Source organism: Larus michahellis, chromosome 1 (assembly GCF_964199755.1).
Source record: "Larus michahellis chromosome 1, bLarMic1.1, whole genome shotgun sequence".
NCBI classification, from domain to species: domain Eukaryota; kingdom Metazoa; phylum Chordata; class Aves; order Charadriiformes; family Laridae; genus Larus; species Larus michahellis.
Window position 1 is genome coordinate 210652773 of NC_133896.1, and position 19632 is coordinate 210672404.

The following is a 19632-nucleotide window of genomic DNA, read 5'->3' on the forward strand; positions in this document are numbered from 1 at the left end:
TCTGCCATTTCCCTGGGCCTCTGTGTTACACTGTGAGACTCTTCGTGTTTTCCTGGCAGCACCGCATCAGGGTCATGCTCGCTGGCCCAGTGCTTCTGAGCTGGACACAGATTTCTTTCTTCTCTCTGAATGGTCACGGGTGACTTCTCTCTCAACGGTCACCTTAGCAACTCCAGCGGGTTCGCTGGGAAGCTTCCTCTGAGACAGGCAAACCGCCGAAAAAGCTCAAATTGGACAATTTTGTGGAAGAAATAGATGCTGGCAGCAGTTTGCAGAGGGCTGGCCGTGCTGCTCGTGCAGCTGTATTCAACTCTAGAGCAGTGGTGAGGAGAAAGCAGCCTGAGTGCTTCACTGGGGGAGTCACAAGCATCTTCTCGAAGTGTTCTTTTCACCGGTGAGTGACAGGCTTGTGTTATAAGCTTTTCAGATAACGGTCTTTTAATTGATGGTTAAATAATGCCTTTTCTGTACAGAACCTGCTCTGGCCAGGGTTAGGTGACACCACCCGAGCAGACCTGTCCCCAGCAGAGGGGCAGCACCTCAGATGTGCACTCATGGAGGGGCAGGTCTTTCTGTGCTGTGTCAGATTTGTGGCTCTTGGTCTCCTGATACTGATTTTAGGTTTCCTACAGTATTTTTGGGAGACAAAACATGCTGCCGTCTCATCAGTGCTTGGGTCCAGCGTACGGCTGCCTGTTCCTTTGGATACCGGACCCGCTGGGCTGAGCCATCCCTTCCCATCCTCCGTCCCCTGTAATCACCTCTTTGTAGCTCCCTCTGTGTTTTTGCAAACCCTAGAGAGCACAGTTTCACATTAAACTCTTTATTCCCTAGTCCAAGAGGAAATCTCTGCCAAGGGAAAGCTCAAGTATTTCTCTCTCTCTCTCAGGGAAAAAATGTCTTTGGAAAAATACTGTAAGTACAGTGAGGCGGCTTGTTATTCACAATTCATCTGTTACCCCCCTATTCTATACCAGTTAGTAAGTGGGAAATAGGCTGAAACTTGCCTGTTAGACCTTTAAAGCTGAGCTTAAATTTGAACTGTGTCCTGGAAGAGAGCAGAGCTGCCCCACACGCTGCTGGCTTATAAATAGCACGGAATGTACATGAGCTGGGCTGCTGGTAGAGAAAAAGGATGCTGACGACTGGAGAGATTGATTTGCCTTTCTCGCCGATGTGCTCATCTTGGAGTAGCGCTCGGGGGAGGACGGCTGTGTGGAAAAGCAGCGCGTCAGAGCAGAAATAATGTCATGCAGCCCAATGGCTGCAGAAGATCCCGGTTCGGAGCTCACCTGGGGGTTATAAAGGCGGCTGAAGGAGCAAAAGTAGCGGCGAGGGGAGCGGGAGAGCAGCACGCTGCGAGAGGCAGGAGCATCCGCTCCTTCCCGCTGCCGGTACCCGGGCTGAGGGAGGGCAGGACGAGGGGAGGACGGCTCTCCCGGCACACGGAGCGAGCTCCGCTCTCTCGCTAATGAGCTATTTCCAAATTGGAGGAGCGGAGCGGCATGTCAGAGATGTTGCCCTGTTTTGTCTGGCTCTCCCTCCCCGACTTGCTTAACGCTTTCGCGACCCCAGGAAAGTTGCCCCTCAATGGGAGCCTGGAGGAGCCTTTTGTAATCCCAAACATCTCGGGTTTCTTTTCCTGGGATAACGACAGCCTGGCCGACTGGCAGAGCTTTGTGGGCAGGAGCCGGTACGGAGCGGAGTCGCAGAGCATCACGGTGAAAGCCCTGCTCGTCACGGCGTACTCCTTCATCATCATCTTCTCCCTCTTCGGCAACATCCTGGTCTGTCATGTTGTCATCAAGACCAAGCGCATGCACTCCGCCACCAGCTTGTTCATTGTCAACCTGGCTGTAGCCGATATCATGATCACCCTCCTCAACACGCCTTTTACACTGGTAAGACTGGGGCAGAGATGCCATGAAGGCTTCGCAGTTGCTCCCGTGGCCTTTTCTTCTTTACGCCTCTATAGGCAGTGCATGAATGTCTTGCAGGTACCTCTCCGGGCCAAATTACAGAGATTGGAGTTATCTTTGGAAAACTCCACGTGTCTTTTTCTTCTCTAATTCCTGTTATCTAGTTGAAGACCTGAAATTATCCATTTGTTAAAAGTGGACCCTATAGCACTTGCGTAACAGTAACCTCACAGCGGTTACTGAGCACTTCATAGTATCTGTTTGAGTTGGTTTTTTTTTTCTCCTCCTTCTCTGAAGTACTTCCAAGGTAATGCTACAAACCTCTTGGAAAAAAAAAATTAACGCTCACCGTCATTTTACGAGCTGTGTTGAAAAGCTGTAGTTTGCTTTGAAGTAAGATGAGGGGTACGGGTCAACCCCACCCTGTAAGGAGGGCTTAAAAGGGAAAAACGAGTGTATTGATTCAATGGCTAGACTACGGAAGGTCACACCGTGAATAAAACAGAACCAACATCTTTGGTACTGCTCTGCTTCATTGTCCTGGAGGATATTGCCAGGCCACCAAGCAGCACGAGCCTGCCTCTTCAGGGTTCAGCAGCCAGAAAATTATACAATTATACAAAGAACCTGCTATTTTAAAAATATCTTTTATGTAGCACAAAGAATTATGTGCCAGGGGTGTCTCAGATATCTGTACACACATGGAGGTGTGTGGGGGGGGGTGCACAAAACTAATGGTATTCCGGTTTTAGGCTCGTTTTGTGAACAGTACCTGGATATTCGGGAAGGGGATGTGCCATGTCAGCCGGTTTGCGCAGTACTGCTCCCTCCACGTCTCCGCCTTGACCCTCACAGCCATTGCCGTGGACAGGCACCAGGTGAGAGCTCTCTAAGGAGGCAGCCCCAAAGCTTGGGAGAGCAGAATTAAAATGAGGAAGGGTGATCCCACGTCCTTTCCTTCTCGGCTCCCAGGTTAATGTAAGATGCGTGAGGAACCGACAGAGCCGGGGAGCAGTTCTTGCTCTCACGCGGAAAGAAGAGTTTCAAGCCTGCAGCAAGGTGGGAGACGGGAGGTGTCCATGGCCTTGCGATCTCTTCCAAGTGGGAAATGGGAGCTTTGCTGCCGTGGGTAATCCAGTAGCTCTCAAATGAGGAGAAAGTCCAAGATTCTGATAGGAACTCATGTGGGCAACCCTCCGCTGGGGTGGTTTGTCTGGCCCATGGAGGAACAGCGTCGTGGATGCAGGGACGTCCTGGTCAGCTTCCACAGCTCTCTCTCCCTTTGCTCTGGGATGTCTCACCCCTTGTTACCCCAAATACCAGACACCTGACTGTACCACACTGGTGTTTGTCACAAGCAGAGCTGTGGCTTGCTGTTGATAATGGGCTCAAAGCTGGGGACAGTCGGGCAACTGTCACCCGACAACCATGTCAAACAGACCAGTAGAGTTGATATTTTCTGCTAGAAAGCTTTTTAGCTTCCAGAAAATGCACTGACTGCCAGGAGCATCCCCAGGGAGGTCTGGTTAAATCACAAACCCATGGCTCTGGGTCACTGAAACTGAAGAGTCTGAAACTGTTTTCTTTTTTTTTTTTTTTTTTTCTTTTTTTTTTGGGGGGGCTATTAAGTAAATTGAATCCAGAAATAAACATGTCTGCAAGACCCACTGGTACCCAGTTCTCCCCACCTAGGTGCAAATACTGCAATGAGAGGGTAGGACTCGGGTCTGACTTTACCCGTGTCCACGGAGGAAAAATTCAGGCTTTCGTGTATAGCTTACAGTCCATGGCAGCTGGGTGAAGACAGTCCTGTTTACATGCTGAATTTCCACATTAAGTAATAGATTTAAGGTTGGAAAACTATATGAAAAAAAAAGATAAAATTATTTCCTTAAATGGCATAAATCTGAATATTGGTTTATTTTGCACAGGTTATAATGCACCCTCTGAAACCTCGCACGTCTGCTGCAAAAGGTGTTATATACATCTCTGTAATCTGGATCATGGCAACTTGTTTTTCCCTGCCACATGCCATCTACCAAAAACTCTTCACTTTTGAATACAGGTAAGGATGTACTTTACTTTTCTCTTCCCCACAGTCTCCCTGGAGACCAAACTCTCAGTGGTCATACTTTGGTTTCTTCTACTGAAAGCCTTGAGCTTATGTCAAGGCCAGCCAAATATGGATCTAGTCTACAATTTTAATCAGATTCCTTTTGCGCTGTCTGATTTCGTGTCCCTGTTTCTATTTTTAATTATTTTATCTTTAATCTCTCACACTAATCACCTGAAAGAGGCTAAGAAGTTAGAAGATCTGACCTGGAACCTCTACCTCTATACACTGGCGTTTTACACAATGTACCAATCTGACCTGTTTGGGCAGAACAGAAATGGGGAAAAACCTAAAAATGAACAGCGCTAATCTACTTTTTGGCCCTGGCAAAGTGAAAACAATCTCCTCAGCTGCTTGTTTCATAAAATGCCATCATGAGCCTTGATATTTGGAAAGTGCTTTGATGAGGGAAAGGTCCTTAATATGTGCAGAGACTGTGTTTCTGTCTGCTAAAGGACAGAGAATAAAAAGCCTGCTTCTGTGCAGCTGGAAATTTTGTAATTGATGAAATTCATAAAATTATCCTAAGGTCACGAGTGCCCAGGAGAAATTATCACCACATTGCTCACAGGCTGCTCCGTGGCTCCAGTCCTTGGGGAGCAGAGCTCCGCTGAGCGGTGACACGTGTGCGTAAAGGAAGGGTCTCCCCCAGGCTCTGTGGCTGGACCCCTCTCCCTCCTACCCCCTCGTTTCTGGTGCACTTCTCCTGCAGTGCCCAGGCATATTCTCTCTCACCCCCTGTCCGCTGTCTCCCCTTGCAGCGAGGAAGTGACCCGATGCCTGTGTCTGCCAGATTTCCCCGAGCCCGCTGACCTCTTTTGGAAGTACCTCGACTTAGCAACCTTCATTTTGCTCTATGTCCTGCCCCTTCTGATCATCTCTGCTGCCTACGTGACGGTGGCCAAGAAACTCTGGCTGCGCAATGTCATCGGGGACGTCACCACTGAGCAGTACTTTGCCCTTCGTAAAAAGAATAAGAAGACCATAAAGATGCTGATGCTTGTTGTCATCCTCTTCGCGGTCTGCTGGTTTCCCTTGAATTGCTATGTCATTCTCCTCTCCAGCCAGACCATCCACACCAACAATGCCCTGTACTTTGCCTTTCACTGGTTCGCAATGAGCAGCACCTGCTACAACCCCTTCATCTACTGCTGGCTCAACGACAGCTTCCGATCAGAACTCAAGGCTTTGCTCAACATCTGCAGAAAACCTCCTAGACCCACCGAACAGAGGCTTCCCTCCACGGTCCCATCCTACCGACTGGCGTGGCCAGAAAACGGCAGCTTCAAGAGGTTGCAGGTCTCCCATGTCCTCCCATCGGCCTCCAACATCCAGTTGGGAAAGACAGACATCTCTGCAGTGGAGCCGATAGTAGCTGTGAGCTAAACGGTGGCCCTGGGAAACCTGTAAGGATCGCACATAGATTTGGCTAGAGCTAAAATGGTGGGAAGGTGTGGAGCCCTGGCGTGCTTGGGGACTGTGCAACCACACGCGATAAAGCCAAGAAGGAGGTTCTGCAGGAGGTAGCGTGAAAGAGCTGGGTGTTTGATGCAGGCTGACAATAACGGCGTGGAGCCCTTAAAGGAGAGAAAACAAACTCTTCTCAGGAAGGAACTCTCTTTGTCAAGTTGACTTTGGATCAGCTTGCAGGATGACATTCTCTGCATGTATGTCGCTGTTATCTGCATGACTAGGCCTTCTTACCACTGGGGCTGCGTGTCTGTTTTGCTGGTATTTACACACAAAGGCAACAATCTAATGACATAAAGCTTCCTTTCCCTTTTCTAAGTCTCTTAGTAGCAGCATGGAAATGGTCGAGATGTAGACCTTTAGGTTGCTGGCTGGGTAGGAAGGCGTCCCTTCTGAACTGGGGCCTGACGGATCAAGATCTGCTCAGAACGAGCAATCAGATACATTTCACAAATCCATGTTTTGGTGGAAATACCCTCAGAGAGGTGGAGAGTAAGGTGGACATTGGAAAAAGAGCAGTCTCTTACATTACAGTCATTTTCTTTAAGGTAGGATTAAAGAAGGATGGGTGTTTATTCTTTGCATAAGTAGATGGCGAGCACCAACCTGTTAACTCACCGAATTTTTCTTTCCTAAGACGAAGTCATGAATATTCAGAAAGCTTTTCTTCAAACAGAAAACCAAACGCCAAAAAGTAACTTTTGAGAATGTTGGACTTACCATCCACAGCTGGAGAAGAGGTAATTAAACACTACTCTGAGTTTCTGCTAGGACCTTTTGATCAGAGCATCTCTGCAATGTTGTCAAGTGTCAACTAAAGGATCCCAGAGATTGACGTTTTATTTTGTCTTTGAATGTTGCTCCCTTATGCTGTAAAGCACCTGGGTACTTCTCAAATCAGACATCTGGGACATTTCATCCCAACTAAGACACTAGCTCTCTGGAATCAGTTCATAAATGGAGTGCTTCGAGAGAACAGATGATATCCGTGATAGCAAGTAATAAAAGTGGAACATTTCTCTGCAAGGTATCCTCTGGCGATTGCACAATTTTGGTGCATTTAAAGACAAGTGAGATGTGTCCTTCTTGGGGTGGCTAAGAAAATTGATTTGACTGCAGCTGTCTGGAGTAGTTTGCAGAACTTGATGTTCTTAGCAGAAGAAAATCTGATTTGGAATAATGAAAAAAAATGAGCATTCCAAAAACTGTACCTCGTGTTGCACAGGAAAGCAATAACTGTCTCTGTGCTGAGGAAATCAGCTTGAATGTCACACCAAGGTGCCCCATTCCACATCCAGCTTGCAGCAGACATCAGTGAAGTGAGAAAAATCTTTTTATAAATGACTATAACCGGGGCAAAAAAAAAAAAAGAAGATAAACTGTTTTTCCCAATGTCCTGTAATAAAATTACACTTCTGAAATAATTTTCAGTCGTGTGCGGGTCTTTCACACGTGAGTATTTAAAAGAGACTGAGATGCCTACCACTCCTTGCAGCTCACCTGTCCTTTCACAAGGTGTTACGTCTCTCACTTTGAATCCAGTGGTATTTTAATACCCTGTATCACGGCCCCACGGGTCAGGGTACTTTGTGTCACTGGTACGCAGGATCAAACCTTTCCTCCTGCCTGCCGTGACCCCTTAAGCCAAGTCCCATTTCCTCCCTTAGCATTTGCAACACGTCAGCCCTGAAGTGGTCAGGCAGTTGGACTAGATGATCGTTGTATGTCCCTTCCAACTGAAATCTATTCCATTCCATTCCATCCTGTCCTATTCTATTCTATTGGAGATTGGTTCCCTCGGTCAAAAGAAAAACCATTTACGTGCAGATTCTAGCAGCGAGTGTTCACTCACTGGTGGCAGAGAGGAGGGATAAAAGCAGTGAGGAGAAAGATGAGAGGGGAGGGAGTGTGTGATGGCAGCAGGAGGAAGAGGAGACTCAGACACAGGACAGAAGGGAAAGGGACGGTGTGAGGAAAGGAGATACAGGGAGCCCATGTCATCTTCTTCCTTAATTTTGTCACAGGTTTTGTAAACATTGAACAAAACCAATTTGATGGCTATATGTTTGTTATTTCATATTCATTAATAAAAATCTTTCTTTACTTGGATTTCTGGAATGGCTTTACTGAGCTTAAGCTAATAATGAACAGAAGAGTTTCCCTGTCTGGGGTAAAAGGAGGAGAGTGAGAGGAGATGGAGACCCTCGCCAAAAGCATCCTTTCTTCACTCAGCGAAAAAAATATCAAGGCTATTGTTTGGGTTTACCTAGAGAATCACCTTGCTTGAAGAATGGAAAATGTTGTCTACCTCTGGGGTTTTTTTAAAAAAGTCTGCCCTTAGGGAAATGCAATATTTCAAATCTTCATATATATCTGCTATTTTGCAGGATTCTTCCTCTGTTTGGTCATGAACGACTTGAGAGAGGAAGTCTGCCTGGACATCTACTTTTGCAAGTTAGATTTTGCTAGTAGCTTGACCTTCTGCTCTGATCCTTCAGAGGATCTTCACTCCTGGCAATGGCCACATGCCTCTCATGGCTTCTGCAGACCAAGACTACCGTGGTTCTACCAGCATCACCCGTGGCTGGGGAGAGCTGAGTGAGCACAGGGCTGGGCGACTCTCCTCGGAAAACTAAAGCAAAGCATTTTTAAAGTAAGATTCTGCTGTTGACAGTCTTATCAAAGAGGAGAGGGAAAAATTATCCTTTGTGTTTTGGATTCCTCTTTTTATGCTTTGTTTTTTTCTGTCACATCTATTTTTTTCCTTTCTCTTTTTTTCCAGTGAGTCTGTAGCTTAAAAGACTCAAGCCCAAACACTTCAATTGTGATTATTCTATTTGTTGTCTGACGACGACTCAGCTGAGTTAGATGTCCAAAGTTTCTTTCTTGCCCAGAAATCTCTGCTATCAGAGAGTTTTAAGAGTTTGATCTGGGTGGTGTCTTTGATTTGTGGTACTCATCATCATCAAACACAGGCAGGAGTTTACGCTCTGTGCACCCCCCGCCTCCAGGCACAAGACTGATCAGACACTGAAGGGCCTAAAACTTTGAGGACAAAAAGTTTCTCCGTTTCCCTGCCGGAGGAGGACACGCTGCCATGACAGCTCTTACATCAGCTGTCATTCCATAGTTCTGGGGACTCCTGGGAAATCACTGTGACTGCTGCATGCACCCTGGCCCTACTGGGTTTGCAGGGTGTACTGGAGCTCCATCTGAGGGAGGTTTTGGTGTAAGAAAGGTTGCAGGTTAGTGGTCAGTTGGACCTCATGGACAGGCTGGCAGCAGAGGTGAGCCTCCAGTGATGCTTGGCCTACCCAACACTTTAGTACAGCTTTGCCAAGCCAGAACCATTTGGCCCAAGCTGTGCTTTACATCAGAGGTCTTTTTTTTCCCCTTTCAGTGAGTGCAGTGCAGCTGTTTTCAGGTGCATACGTAGAATCAGAGAGTGGTTTGGGTTGGAAGGGACCTTAAAGATCATCTAGTTCCAACCCCCCTGCCATGGGCATACATTTGTTATAATGGATTCTGCAGCTAGATTCTTGTATTTAGCTTTGTCTGGGACCAAGGGCTCATGGTCTGAACTCAGTAAGATGTTCTTTCTGAAGCTGAAGGTAACCTTTGGCCATCTTAAGATTCAACCTTCTTTGGGTGCCGTTATCGTCCTTTGAAGAGCTCCATATGTAGAAACTTGCCATAACTCCAGTAGGCAAGATCCTCAAATGCCCAGTCACAACGATGTTTGTTCCAGGTGGGTCTGAGCTCCTGCCGTTACAGCTCTGTATCCCACACCCTGCGCCGGGTGGAAAACCTTTCTCCTCCAGGCTCTGACCAAAGATGGATCTGGGCACGGAGGGGGTGTCAAAGTGCTGAAGCTGTTTGGTTTCATTACAGAGGAGGGGTGGACCCGGCAAAAAGAAAAGAAGAGGCAGATTGGACAGTGAACCTGAACAGCCTGGTCTAGGGATGGACTAGTGGCCAGTGGCCAGCAGAGGTATGAGTTTTAGAGAGAACTGGGCAGAAGCATCCAAGAGAAGGACAAGCCCATCTTTAACGCACTAGAAATGGTGCCCTTGATAACTGTACATAAAACACTGTGCTACCAATTATTTAACACGCTACAGAGCAATTTCTGATGAGTGTTTCCTAATTAGCTGTTTTTCATTTTCTTCATATCTGATTTGGGATTCTGGAGAAACATTCTGCATTCACTGGTGCTGCTGAAACCAGTGGGGGTTGTGCTGTGAGCACACAAAGCGCAGTATGATGCAAACTATTCCAAAAACATCATGTCCTGGGCAATTAAAATTGGGCTTCATGGATATTTTTTCACTCTACCACAGCTCTGCTGCAGACCACAGGGTTCTTTTAAAATATGAATACAGCCATTGGTGCGTAACCTGCTTTCAGATGCCATCTCCTTGACTGTGAAAGGATGGTCTGAGGGATGATAAAATGAGATACATGTACAGGGTGGAGATTGTCTTCTTTCATTTTCCTTTTTGTGTGTGTTTGCCTGTCTGCTGCGGCTGGACTTTTTGCTACCTTTTGATTTTTTGGTCTTGTGCAGTGCTTTGAGACAGGTGGTTTAGTAGTTAGCCTTAGAAAAACACATCTGCAAGAACAAGCCTGTGGGGGACTTTGGTGTGAGAAGGGACAAGTTGCTCTGGAGCATGTAGGGATCAAGCTGTTGGGAGGGTTTTCTTTCCCCTCCCCCCCCATTCCCCTCCCAGGAATACAATGAATCAGAGATAAACGTGAGGCGTTGTGGAAAGGGGAGGTCATTTCATTTTATCTGACTTTCTAAGCAAGTCGTTTCTCCATACTCACCCTCATATCCGTGTCCTCAACAGCACCAAACCTGTGTTTGTCTGGGTGGCCTGGCCAGGCTGACTCCTCTGTGACACAGAGCCCAAGGAACGCTGGCTACCGACTCCTTATTACATCTTTTGGGTTCCTTTTTGTTCACAACAATGAACTAGATTTTGGACGTGTGTTTTGTACTCTTTAAGAGTCAACGAATATTATTCTTATTTTTTCCCTCAAAATCTTGCCTGCTTCTGCATCCATAAATCTTAGCCAAAGCCTGCTGGTTTTTTCCCCCCTTTTCAGTGTCTTTATAGATACAGACTGTCCTCCTGTTGGGGTGAAGGGAAAGCAATGGTACAGGTGTTGTGACCTTGTGGCCGTCCTCCTGTCATCACACCACAGGTCTTCTGCTGACAGCTTTACCAGAACCATAGCTGTGTTGCCCAGAGCTCACCAGTTTGGCTGCTATCAGTCATGCTCTTGGCGGTCAATAGAGGTCATTCTTTTAAACCTGGCTCAGTTGTTTCCTCTGGAGCTTTCACACAGGTGCCTCTGGACCAGATTGAGAACGCGGCAGAGCGGTGTCTACTGGATAACAAAGAGTACGCAAGGCACGTTGCAGGAGATCCACACAGCCTGAGCACAGGAGTTTTGTGGAAAAATGAATTGTATTTGGAGAATGCATCATCTGGCATGTGAATACGGGAACTCAATGAAGGTCACATAGGTGAAGTTAATGCTGGCGTCTCCAAAAGTTTGAGTGGTTGGCTCTGCAACTTTCATGATGTAGAGAGTGGTGTGTTTCTTCTATTCTAAAGTGAAATCATTCGAATTGACAATACTGTTTCCTTGTTTTTCTATTTCCTTGAAAAATATAACAGGCCTATGAAAATTAGCTTGGAAGTTCTATGAATTCATGAATGTTAATTCTCTGTTTCTAACAATGTTCCTGGTGTTTTATTCATTTCCTCCATGTAGAATTACGCAGAGACCTTGAAAGGGAACAAAGATGATGCCAGGTTGTATTTGGCAGCTTGTGCTATTCTGAATAGCACTCAGGGGGAAACGAATCCTTGAAGCCTTTCTTGCACTTGTTGATGTCAGATGAGGTTTTTCCCTCCCAACTTTCATTCCCTCTCTCTTTCCCTCCCTCTCCCTCCCTCCCTTGAGGCTCCTGTCCCTGGGCCTGTGGTCCACGGCACCTCTACTGGTATTGTGGCACTTCTTAGCCTCAGCGCTGTGAAGATAAAAGGTAGCCTCAGTCCAGGGCTTTGCATGTGAAGCTTTTTCTAAGCATTTAAGCTAAAGCATCACCTTTCAAATGAATTTGGTGGCTTCTTTTTCATGTCCTTTGTGAAGAGCTGTCTTTCACTTTTTTTTTTTTCATTTGAGAAGACTTTTCTTCCTTCTCCCCACTTTCTTCTACAAAAATCAGAGCTCTTCCAGTTTTCCCTTGCAGATGCCATTTTCTATGCCTCTAAGCCTTCTGTGCTTAATCATTATGAAAAATCACTAAATAGCCTGTAGATTAGTTGCTTCTGCTTTAATTTTGACTGGTGAAATATTAACTCCCTCTGGGCTTCTCCTGTAAAAACAGGACAGGGAAGGAAGGAAGGGAAAGGGAATTGCTTGCTGACACTGCTCTTTGCTGTGAATCTCAGGGGCACCAGTTGATGCCAGTGCTGGGCATCCAGTGGTCACTCCGTGGTGGCCTCTTAACTGTCATTTCCAGTGCGTTATAAAAGCGTATCTAGTCATGGTGGAGACTGAAAGTACAATGCGTGACTCCTGTAGAGCAGATGTACGAGTTTGCTAGCTGAAATGCTGCAGTTATCCCCAGATGTAAACGTAAGACGGGCAGGAGAACCACCAGTCTGTTCCCTGCAGCCCCACAAGCCCTTGCCCTGTGTCTGGCCTGGGGGGAGGAAGGGTGCAATGGCTCACCAAGACCTATGAATGATCGGGTTTGTCCGAGCAGCCCTTGATGCTGGGGCAGGTGCTGGATTAGCCCCGCGTTGCCCTTTTGCTGTGTGTACCACTGGTGTCTGGGGCCTTTGGCTTTCCCGGGCTGGAAAAAAAAAGAGGTCACCTCCCTGAGGGCAACTTCCCTGGAGTGTAGATACAGTAACTGTCAGACTGCAGAGACAAACCAACTGGAAAAGATTTACTATTGAGAATAATATGAAATGTATTATTATTTATTTCTATAATAATTTATTTTTTACCTCTATGACACTCTATTCACTTGGTACCTAGCATTTATACCTTCTCTACTCCACCCCGTGTTGGGGTCCAACCACGCCGCCCGCATCTGCACTGTTTGGAAGGCAGGTGGAAGCAGGGGAGCGACCATGTGTTGGAGGTTGTCTGTGAGGCAGTGCTGTCAGAGCAGCAGCAGAGGTCACAGCCTCCATGACCCATTGCAGGCCCTGGGCCAGAGATGGGAACCACGCCAGCCCGGGGAGCCTGCACAGCTGATAAATCTGAATGTACAAGTGGAAAGGAGGGAAGTCTCCACCCTGGAGTAAAATGACTATTTGGTACAGGAGGTTTAACACGGTGTGGTGAGGTAGTAGATGGAGCAGAAGCAGCCTCCTGGATGTTAACTGGGCTGTGGCTGGGGTGGTAGGGACGAACGGGGACTTCTGGTCTGGGTAGTTGCTTCAGTGTGTGACTCGGTAGGTGTGGACCTACTGGGTGCAGATACCTGGGTGTCCTCCTCTGGAGCTGCTGCAAAGGGATCATTTTCCTCTACAGAAGCAGCTCCTTCCACAGGCTGAACATCTGGGCTTCTTCTCAGGTGGCCTTCCTTCAAATCTTGGTCCAGTGAAAATGCAGCTGATGCTGTGGTTTTGACACCAGCACTTCACTTACAGATTCTTAGCAGAGGGGGAAAATACCTCTTAAAAAGGGGGCTATAGTGAAAGAGTAACTAAAAAATGCAAAGGAGAGGAGTTAGTTGCGATCGTTTCCAGACTGAGAAAGACAGAGATATGATAACTAAGCATCTGAATCAGAAGAGATAAACATGGATATTATAAAGCACTATCATGGATATTTTAAACCTAAATTTTAGGCTGAATAAAATGTTCAGTACAGTTCTGTTAATTAATAACCACCCTTGTGTTTTCACCGTTTGGGAGCACAGAAGTGTAGGATTTTCAAAAGCATAAAAACTGATTTAGAAACCCAAATACCACTAATTTTCAGCCACTTCCGCGTGGAGTGAACACGTAGGTAATAATAGGATGCTGACGTGCACCTTCTCAGCATTCAGCAGATGCCTCAAGAAGATTTAAATTTGCAGTACAGCAAGATATGGAGTAAGTACAAGAAAAGCACGATGCCATGAGCTTATCTTTCCATTTCATGGCCTCAAAGTAACCAGAAAGAGCCAAAATCTATTTTATCCGCATTTCCGCTCCTCAGCTTACTCCGAGATGCAGGCTACATCAGAGCAGTGAAGCTACGGAGCTAGGAGCTCATATTGAGCTCAGCAACAGTTGGATGAAGCCATACAGCTCTTGGATGTGAGTAGATACAGCTGCACAAGGCTGAGCCAGGACCCACGTGTCCTTAGCAGACGATTTTCAGCTCTGTTTATTGTCCTCGTGTGCTGCAAGCGCAGCCGTCACAGGGCTCGCGCTTTGGTACTGAGCAGAGCAAGCCTGCGGACTCACAGATTCAAATCCTTGGATGTAAACCTTCTCCAGACTCTTCAGAATAGTATTTCACATGCAGTAGCAATGGTCTGGTGGGAAGCGGGCCAGTCCTGTGTCAGTCTCAGAGTCTTCAGCAGTAGAGCGTGAGCTGCCACTGCGGTCAGACATTGTGGTGCTCAGCAGAAAAAATCCACAACTTACTTTATTCCACTACATGGATTTCTTTACGACGGAGAAATTTCTGGTGCAGCCAAAAAAATGGCAAGGGCCAGCTCTCTAGTGGAGATAAATGCCGGGGATTTTTTCTTCACACAGGCTTTTCTATGCCTGCCACAATTACCAGTAAGCCAAGTCGGAGACTGTCTCATCCCAAAGAAAGCACCAAAGAGCTGACGCGCGGTACCTGTTTACGTTAGAGGGATATTTCATAGAGCACAGGCACAACTGACAGTGCATAACACACCCAAAGCCTCTGGCATTAATACATAAGAGGAAGCCAAGACTCCTTGAAGCATGTTGAGATCATCACCCAAGGAAAAGATGACAGATTTCTCCTGCACAGAAGAAATGAACCTCAGGTTTGGTTGGCATTGTCTCTGACTTCAGGGCAGCCTATCCCTTCTCCTGTCAGCGCTGGACAAATATGTCCTCCTCTCAGTTGATGGAGATGAGAAGAGGGCTGCTAAAATATAGTAATTTCCTAGAACTTCAGGAATGTTAATGTCATTGTCTCACAGTCATTTTCCTAGGGTATTAGGCACCATCCTCAAACTATCTCCAAGCTATCTTTGCTTCTACTGTTCTTACAGGTAAAGTACTGGGAGGTTTCAGAGATTTCAAAATCATAACTTTCTGATAAGTATAAACCTCCTCCTAATTTCCTTAATGAGTGTGTTTAACTGGCCACTACTAGCTAATAAGCAAGATTTCTGTCGTTGGAGCTCAAAGCACTCAGCAAAGGTTGATACCAATGTCTGCATTTCAGTACCACAGAGCGAGAGCGGTTATTCACCCCCACAGCTGACTATTGAAAGCCTTCGCATGTTGAATGCGAAACTGCAAGATGGTTTTTGATGTATTTTGGGCCCACCATGATTAAAATAGTCTGGCTGTGTCCTGCATAGAAGTCGTTCATGGATCACAGTGTGATACCCTAGCGCTTGCCTGCTCTGTGAAAGCAGAGACTCCCCAGCTTGCTCCGAGATGCAAGCACAGCCATCACAGGGCCATGGGCAGGTATTCCCACTAAAAGTAGACCTTCGTGGACTTAAAAAGAAGCAATGAGCTGCTACTATAAAGTGTCAGGTAGCAGAAAAGTGTTTCAAGAGCTTCAGAGATGTCTTATCCCTCTAAATAGACTGACCTGGAAACTGTGTGGACACGCAGCCAGAGCTTTTTAACAGCAGTTTCCCAGGAGACTGAGAATAACTGTTGTTCACGACTGCCCTATTCAGAAATCTCTCGAGTGCTGGTGAGGGAGCGTAGTCAGCTCTGCCACCGATGGCCAGCCTTGCGTCCCAGCCACCGAGCTGTGACTGTCCGCACGCATGGAGGCACCCACACCGTATCACAGCTCTCGGAGGCCTGGATGAGACGGCTCATACCTTCCTACAGCCTCTGTGTCCGCTACGTTGTGACTGGGTAGCTTGCTCTCTTGTTTCCTGGTCTTCCTTATACCCCCCAGGGGGGGTGAGGATGGGATTCTCCCCTGCCTCCCTCATCCTGTGCAGCCCAGCGGAAGGGCAGCCCCTGCTCCTTCCCAGGGACCGCATGGTGGGATGGGGAGCAGGTTTGGGCTGACACTAGAGAAAGAGAAACAGGAAAACTCTTTGTCCCATCCTTTCTTCTCCTGAGAAGCATGTCCCTTGCAGCCTGTCCTCTGGTGTGCAGGTTTGAAGGGATTTCTGAGAGCCACTGCAAATCACGGTGGAGTCAAACCTCCAGCTCTTGCCTTAGGCTCAAAGCCTTTTGATGATACTTAGAAAGGCAGGGATGAATCTGGGCATCACTACAATGTCCTGACCAGAAGAAAAATTACCTTTGTCTACAAAACAAATGCATGGAGAGTTTCTCCTCCTTCAGATCAGTCTCTCAGCCACCTCTTAGCTGTCTCTTTTCTCTGCAGGCTGTATCTGGCAGGCAGGGCTTTGCGGGATGAGACAGCTGTGCCTATCCCACTAAACAACTGGAGGTCCACAAATGATTCCTGGCTCTAAGGTGTCAACTCACTTGTTCCCACAGTGTGTGGAGCTGGCTCCATCTAGAGCTGACCGTCTATGGCATGGTATACAGTCCTTGACTCTGAGCCCCGTGGGTCACAGGCATATGGGGATATTAAGACATAATTACATTTTTTGAATGCTTTTCAGTTCAAAGCACTATAATGTGATGGATTTGCCAGTGGCCACCAGAATAGTTTTTATTCAGCAGCAGATAGGGCTCAGGAATGAACTAACATTTGAACAATGAGGACAGCAGGGACCAAAACCTTCACTCTTATTTGGCAGTGTAAACCCACTCTTATTTTGGCAGTGAAAGCTCATTCCCAGATGTCAAACAGACAAGTAGCCGTCGGGTCTGTTTCTCATCCTGCAGCTCAGACTCCAGGCACAGAGGGGTTGTTCTGCACCGTGCAGCATCACATAATTCTCTCATCCCAATTTAGCACAAATAACAGGGAAAAAGCAAACAAAAAACCCCAATTCTTTTTCTTTTGCTTTCACTTCCGTTGCTTTAAGTACATGAAGTTTTTAAGTGTGCAAGAGCTAAAGCACTTAAAAACATAGCACTAACACAACGAGCCCAGGTTATTTTCTTCCCTGGGCTGGTGACTCACTCAAATGTCTTCAAAGGCACCTACTGCTTTCCCTGGACTATATGTGACTTCAGAGGGCTAATTCAGCAGGCACCTGAGCCGGATGAGAGTTCATTCATAGCCAAGGAATTTCATTTAAATGAAGGTGTTTGGTTAATCTCAATGATAGAAAGAGTTTGTGAACAGGCAAAGCAACGCACATCAAAAAAATCTTGCAGAAACAGAAGAGAGGATGCAAATTTTACTACCTTAAAAAAAATAAATCAAGTGGTTTTATGTAAATTACGTGTCACTGTCCTTCAGGAGAGGGCTGGTAACATGAAAATATTCTCAAGCAAATGAATATGTCAGTATTTAACGATGTAAAGCCAGAACAGATTTATTCTTTTCAGTGTTTGAGTAATTAATTTTAAAAATTGTACTAGTAATTTAGTATATTCAGTCGAATATTCCATTATGAGGAAAAAACAGCCAAATTCCAATCTAATGCTTTGCTAACTTCTCTCTCAGCCACCAGCCACTGTGATGTGAGTGCCTTACGATTGCAGCGATGTCCAGAAGATTTCTGCTTCCTCAAGCTGTCTTGTATCATTTTCACTATTGCGTTCCTCTAAAGAGCGCGCTTTGTTTCCCAAGTTCTACCCAAAACCAGCTCAGTTCTTTCCCAAAGAGCATCTCCTTCTAGAGGAAATCCGAGAGAAATAACTAAATTTTTGAACAGCCTTACCACCAGCAATTGCGTTTCCAGATGTTATAGCCTTGGTACCCCATCGCTGCAGTAGCTAGATCAAATAACTCTATGGGCTGCACACTTGCCAAACCAGATGATCTCCTGAGAGGTGAATAAGTGTTAGTCACTTCACAGGGCAACATTAAAACAGTAAGGAAACCATTTGTGTGCAAGGTTAATAACCTTGGAACGCTTCAAGGAATCTGTCAGGAAATAATAGTTAAACAAATGCCAGGATGTTACCTGCCATGTGAAAAATCACTATGTTGCAAATGTTCCTGGAGGAACAACCACAGACCAAGTTTCAGGCTTCACCACATTACTTCAAGCAGCATAGAATCATAGAATCATAGAATGTGTTGGGTTGGAAGGGACCTTTAAAGGTCATCTAGTCCAACCCCCCTGCAGTAAGCAGGGACATCTTCAACTAGATCGGATTGCTCAGAGCCTCATCCAGCCTGGCCTCAGAGCAGACTAACGGTCCCCAGAAGCATCCAGCTGCAGGAAGGAAAGCAAATCTGAAGGGCTGAGGTATTTATTGCTTTGAGTGCTCTGCACCCAGCTCTTTTCTTTCCTTCTCTCCACTTTGGTGAGCCTTAGAGCCATGACTTCCAGGACAATCATCCTGCAGGAGAGCCAGCCTGCGTGGGAAGGGGCTGCTCACCACCGCTAGCACGTAAGTGTCTTAACTCTTCACAATATGTGGATTAATCCCCAAACTGACAAGCTGGAGAAAGGAGATGTGCGTAATGTAAAACACAGTGGAAATAAAATCAGTAGAAAGCTAGTCTTACTGACTTCATAATTTTTTAATTTGCTTTTCGGTGCATCTGTGCCTGTGTCTGCAGCACATCATAGCCCACGCTGGCTCTTTGATCTGCTGCTGCCTGCGGAGCAAAATAAGCAAACAGGATACTCCTCAAAAGACGATAATCAACCCGCAGTCATGTTTCTCCAGACTGCTTGGCCTTGGGGCTCTCCGAACTCATTTCAGAAGAATATCACATAAAAGAAAAAGACACCTTTCACCTTCTATTTCCTGTTTTTACGCGGTTGAAAAAATGTCTTATCTACTCCAATATCTGGAATTTTAAAAACAGAGGGATTTTTTTTTAATTCACTTATGAAACACGTACTAAAGCTGTCTGGGTTTATAACAATGCTGATGTATTCTGAGAAAAACCTCATGGATTAAAACTTTCAGAAAATTTACACACAGTAACTTATATCTCAGCTTCAAATTCAAATATATTTTGGGCAACTGTAGCCTGCTTGAAATCTCTTGCTCTGATACTGTTCCCCATTACTTTAATACAAGGTTAGAAAAATGAACACTGCTCTCATTATGTTTCTCTGGAGTAAATATTTCTCTGATAGCGATGGAAAGTCAACGTTGTGTAACATTGTAATAAGCACAGCTTTTAAAAGAGCAGTAATATTACCAGGTGAAACCACCATTTCACTCTTAATTTTGCTTCCCATTGTGTACAGGAATGACACAAATTTCAGCTATGGGATCACATGTTAGTTTTTTATGATGCCCTGCCTTATCTGTTTCACAGGAGGACGGTGTTCAAAAGCAGTTATTTAATACTTTCTTTCTCCTCTCTATCAACGATGGGTAGGCATCCTTTTCAAACCCTGCTCTGAATTGGGAATTAATTTCCTCAGAACACTTTCTTCAGAGTGCTTTTCGTAGCACTCAATGACATTGAAGAAATATTTGCATATTCTGACACTTAACATTTTTTTAGATGCTCCCATTTGATGAAGTGGTGTTACCTTCTCTATTTTATAAAACAGGCACTGAGAAAGAGAGAGAAGAGCAAACACATCTTGTACTCAGGATGCCTGGAACCAAGGGCCCGAGACCAACAGGGTTCAAAAACATGCGCAGAAACAAGTAAAAATTCTTTTGTGTTTCATTTTATTGATGCCTGGATATGTCCTCAGAAAAGCTGGAAACGTTGATTCACTATAATCACTTTTTCTGACAACAGTAGGATGATGTCCTTCCCTTGAAGTTAACAAACTACAGGATATTTTGCCTATGGATTTGAATGTTTGGTAACAGCAGAGCAATTATGAGATTTAGGACTTTCCCAGTACTTCGAAGT

The 19632-nt window shown here is 45.9% G+C and overlaps 1 protein-coding gene across 2 annotated transcripts; it reads left to right on the forward strand.

Moving 5' to 3' along the window:
- The first annotated feature begins 1121 nt into the window (after positions 1-1121).
- GPR83 (G protein-coupled receptor 83) lies at positions 1122-6920 on the forward strand. Of its 2 annotated transcripts, XM_074571287.1 has the most exons (5): positions 1376-1901; positions 2672-2797; positions 2892-2978; positions 3851-3984; positions 4794-6859. In XM_074571287.1, the coding sequence occupies exons 1-5, from the start codon at positions 1506-1508 to the stop codon at positions 5416-5418; spliced, it is 1368 nt and encodes a 455-aa protein (XP_074427388.1). In that variant the 5' UTR covers positions 1376-1505; the 3' UTR covers positions 5419-6859. The 2 variants fall into 2 exon arrangements, with proteins under 2 accessions (XP_074427387.1, XP_074427388.1); XM_074571286.1 differs by lacking the exon at positions 2892-2978 and having other exon boundaries at positions 1122-1901; positions 4794-6920.
- The last annotated feature ends 12712 nt before the right edge of the window (positions 6921-19632 follow it).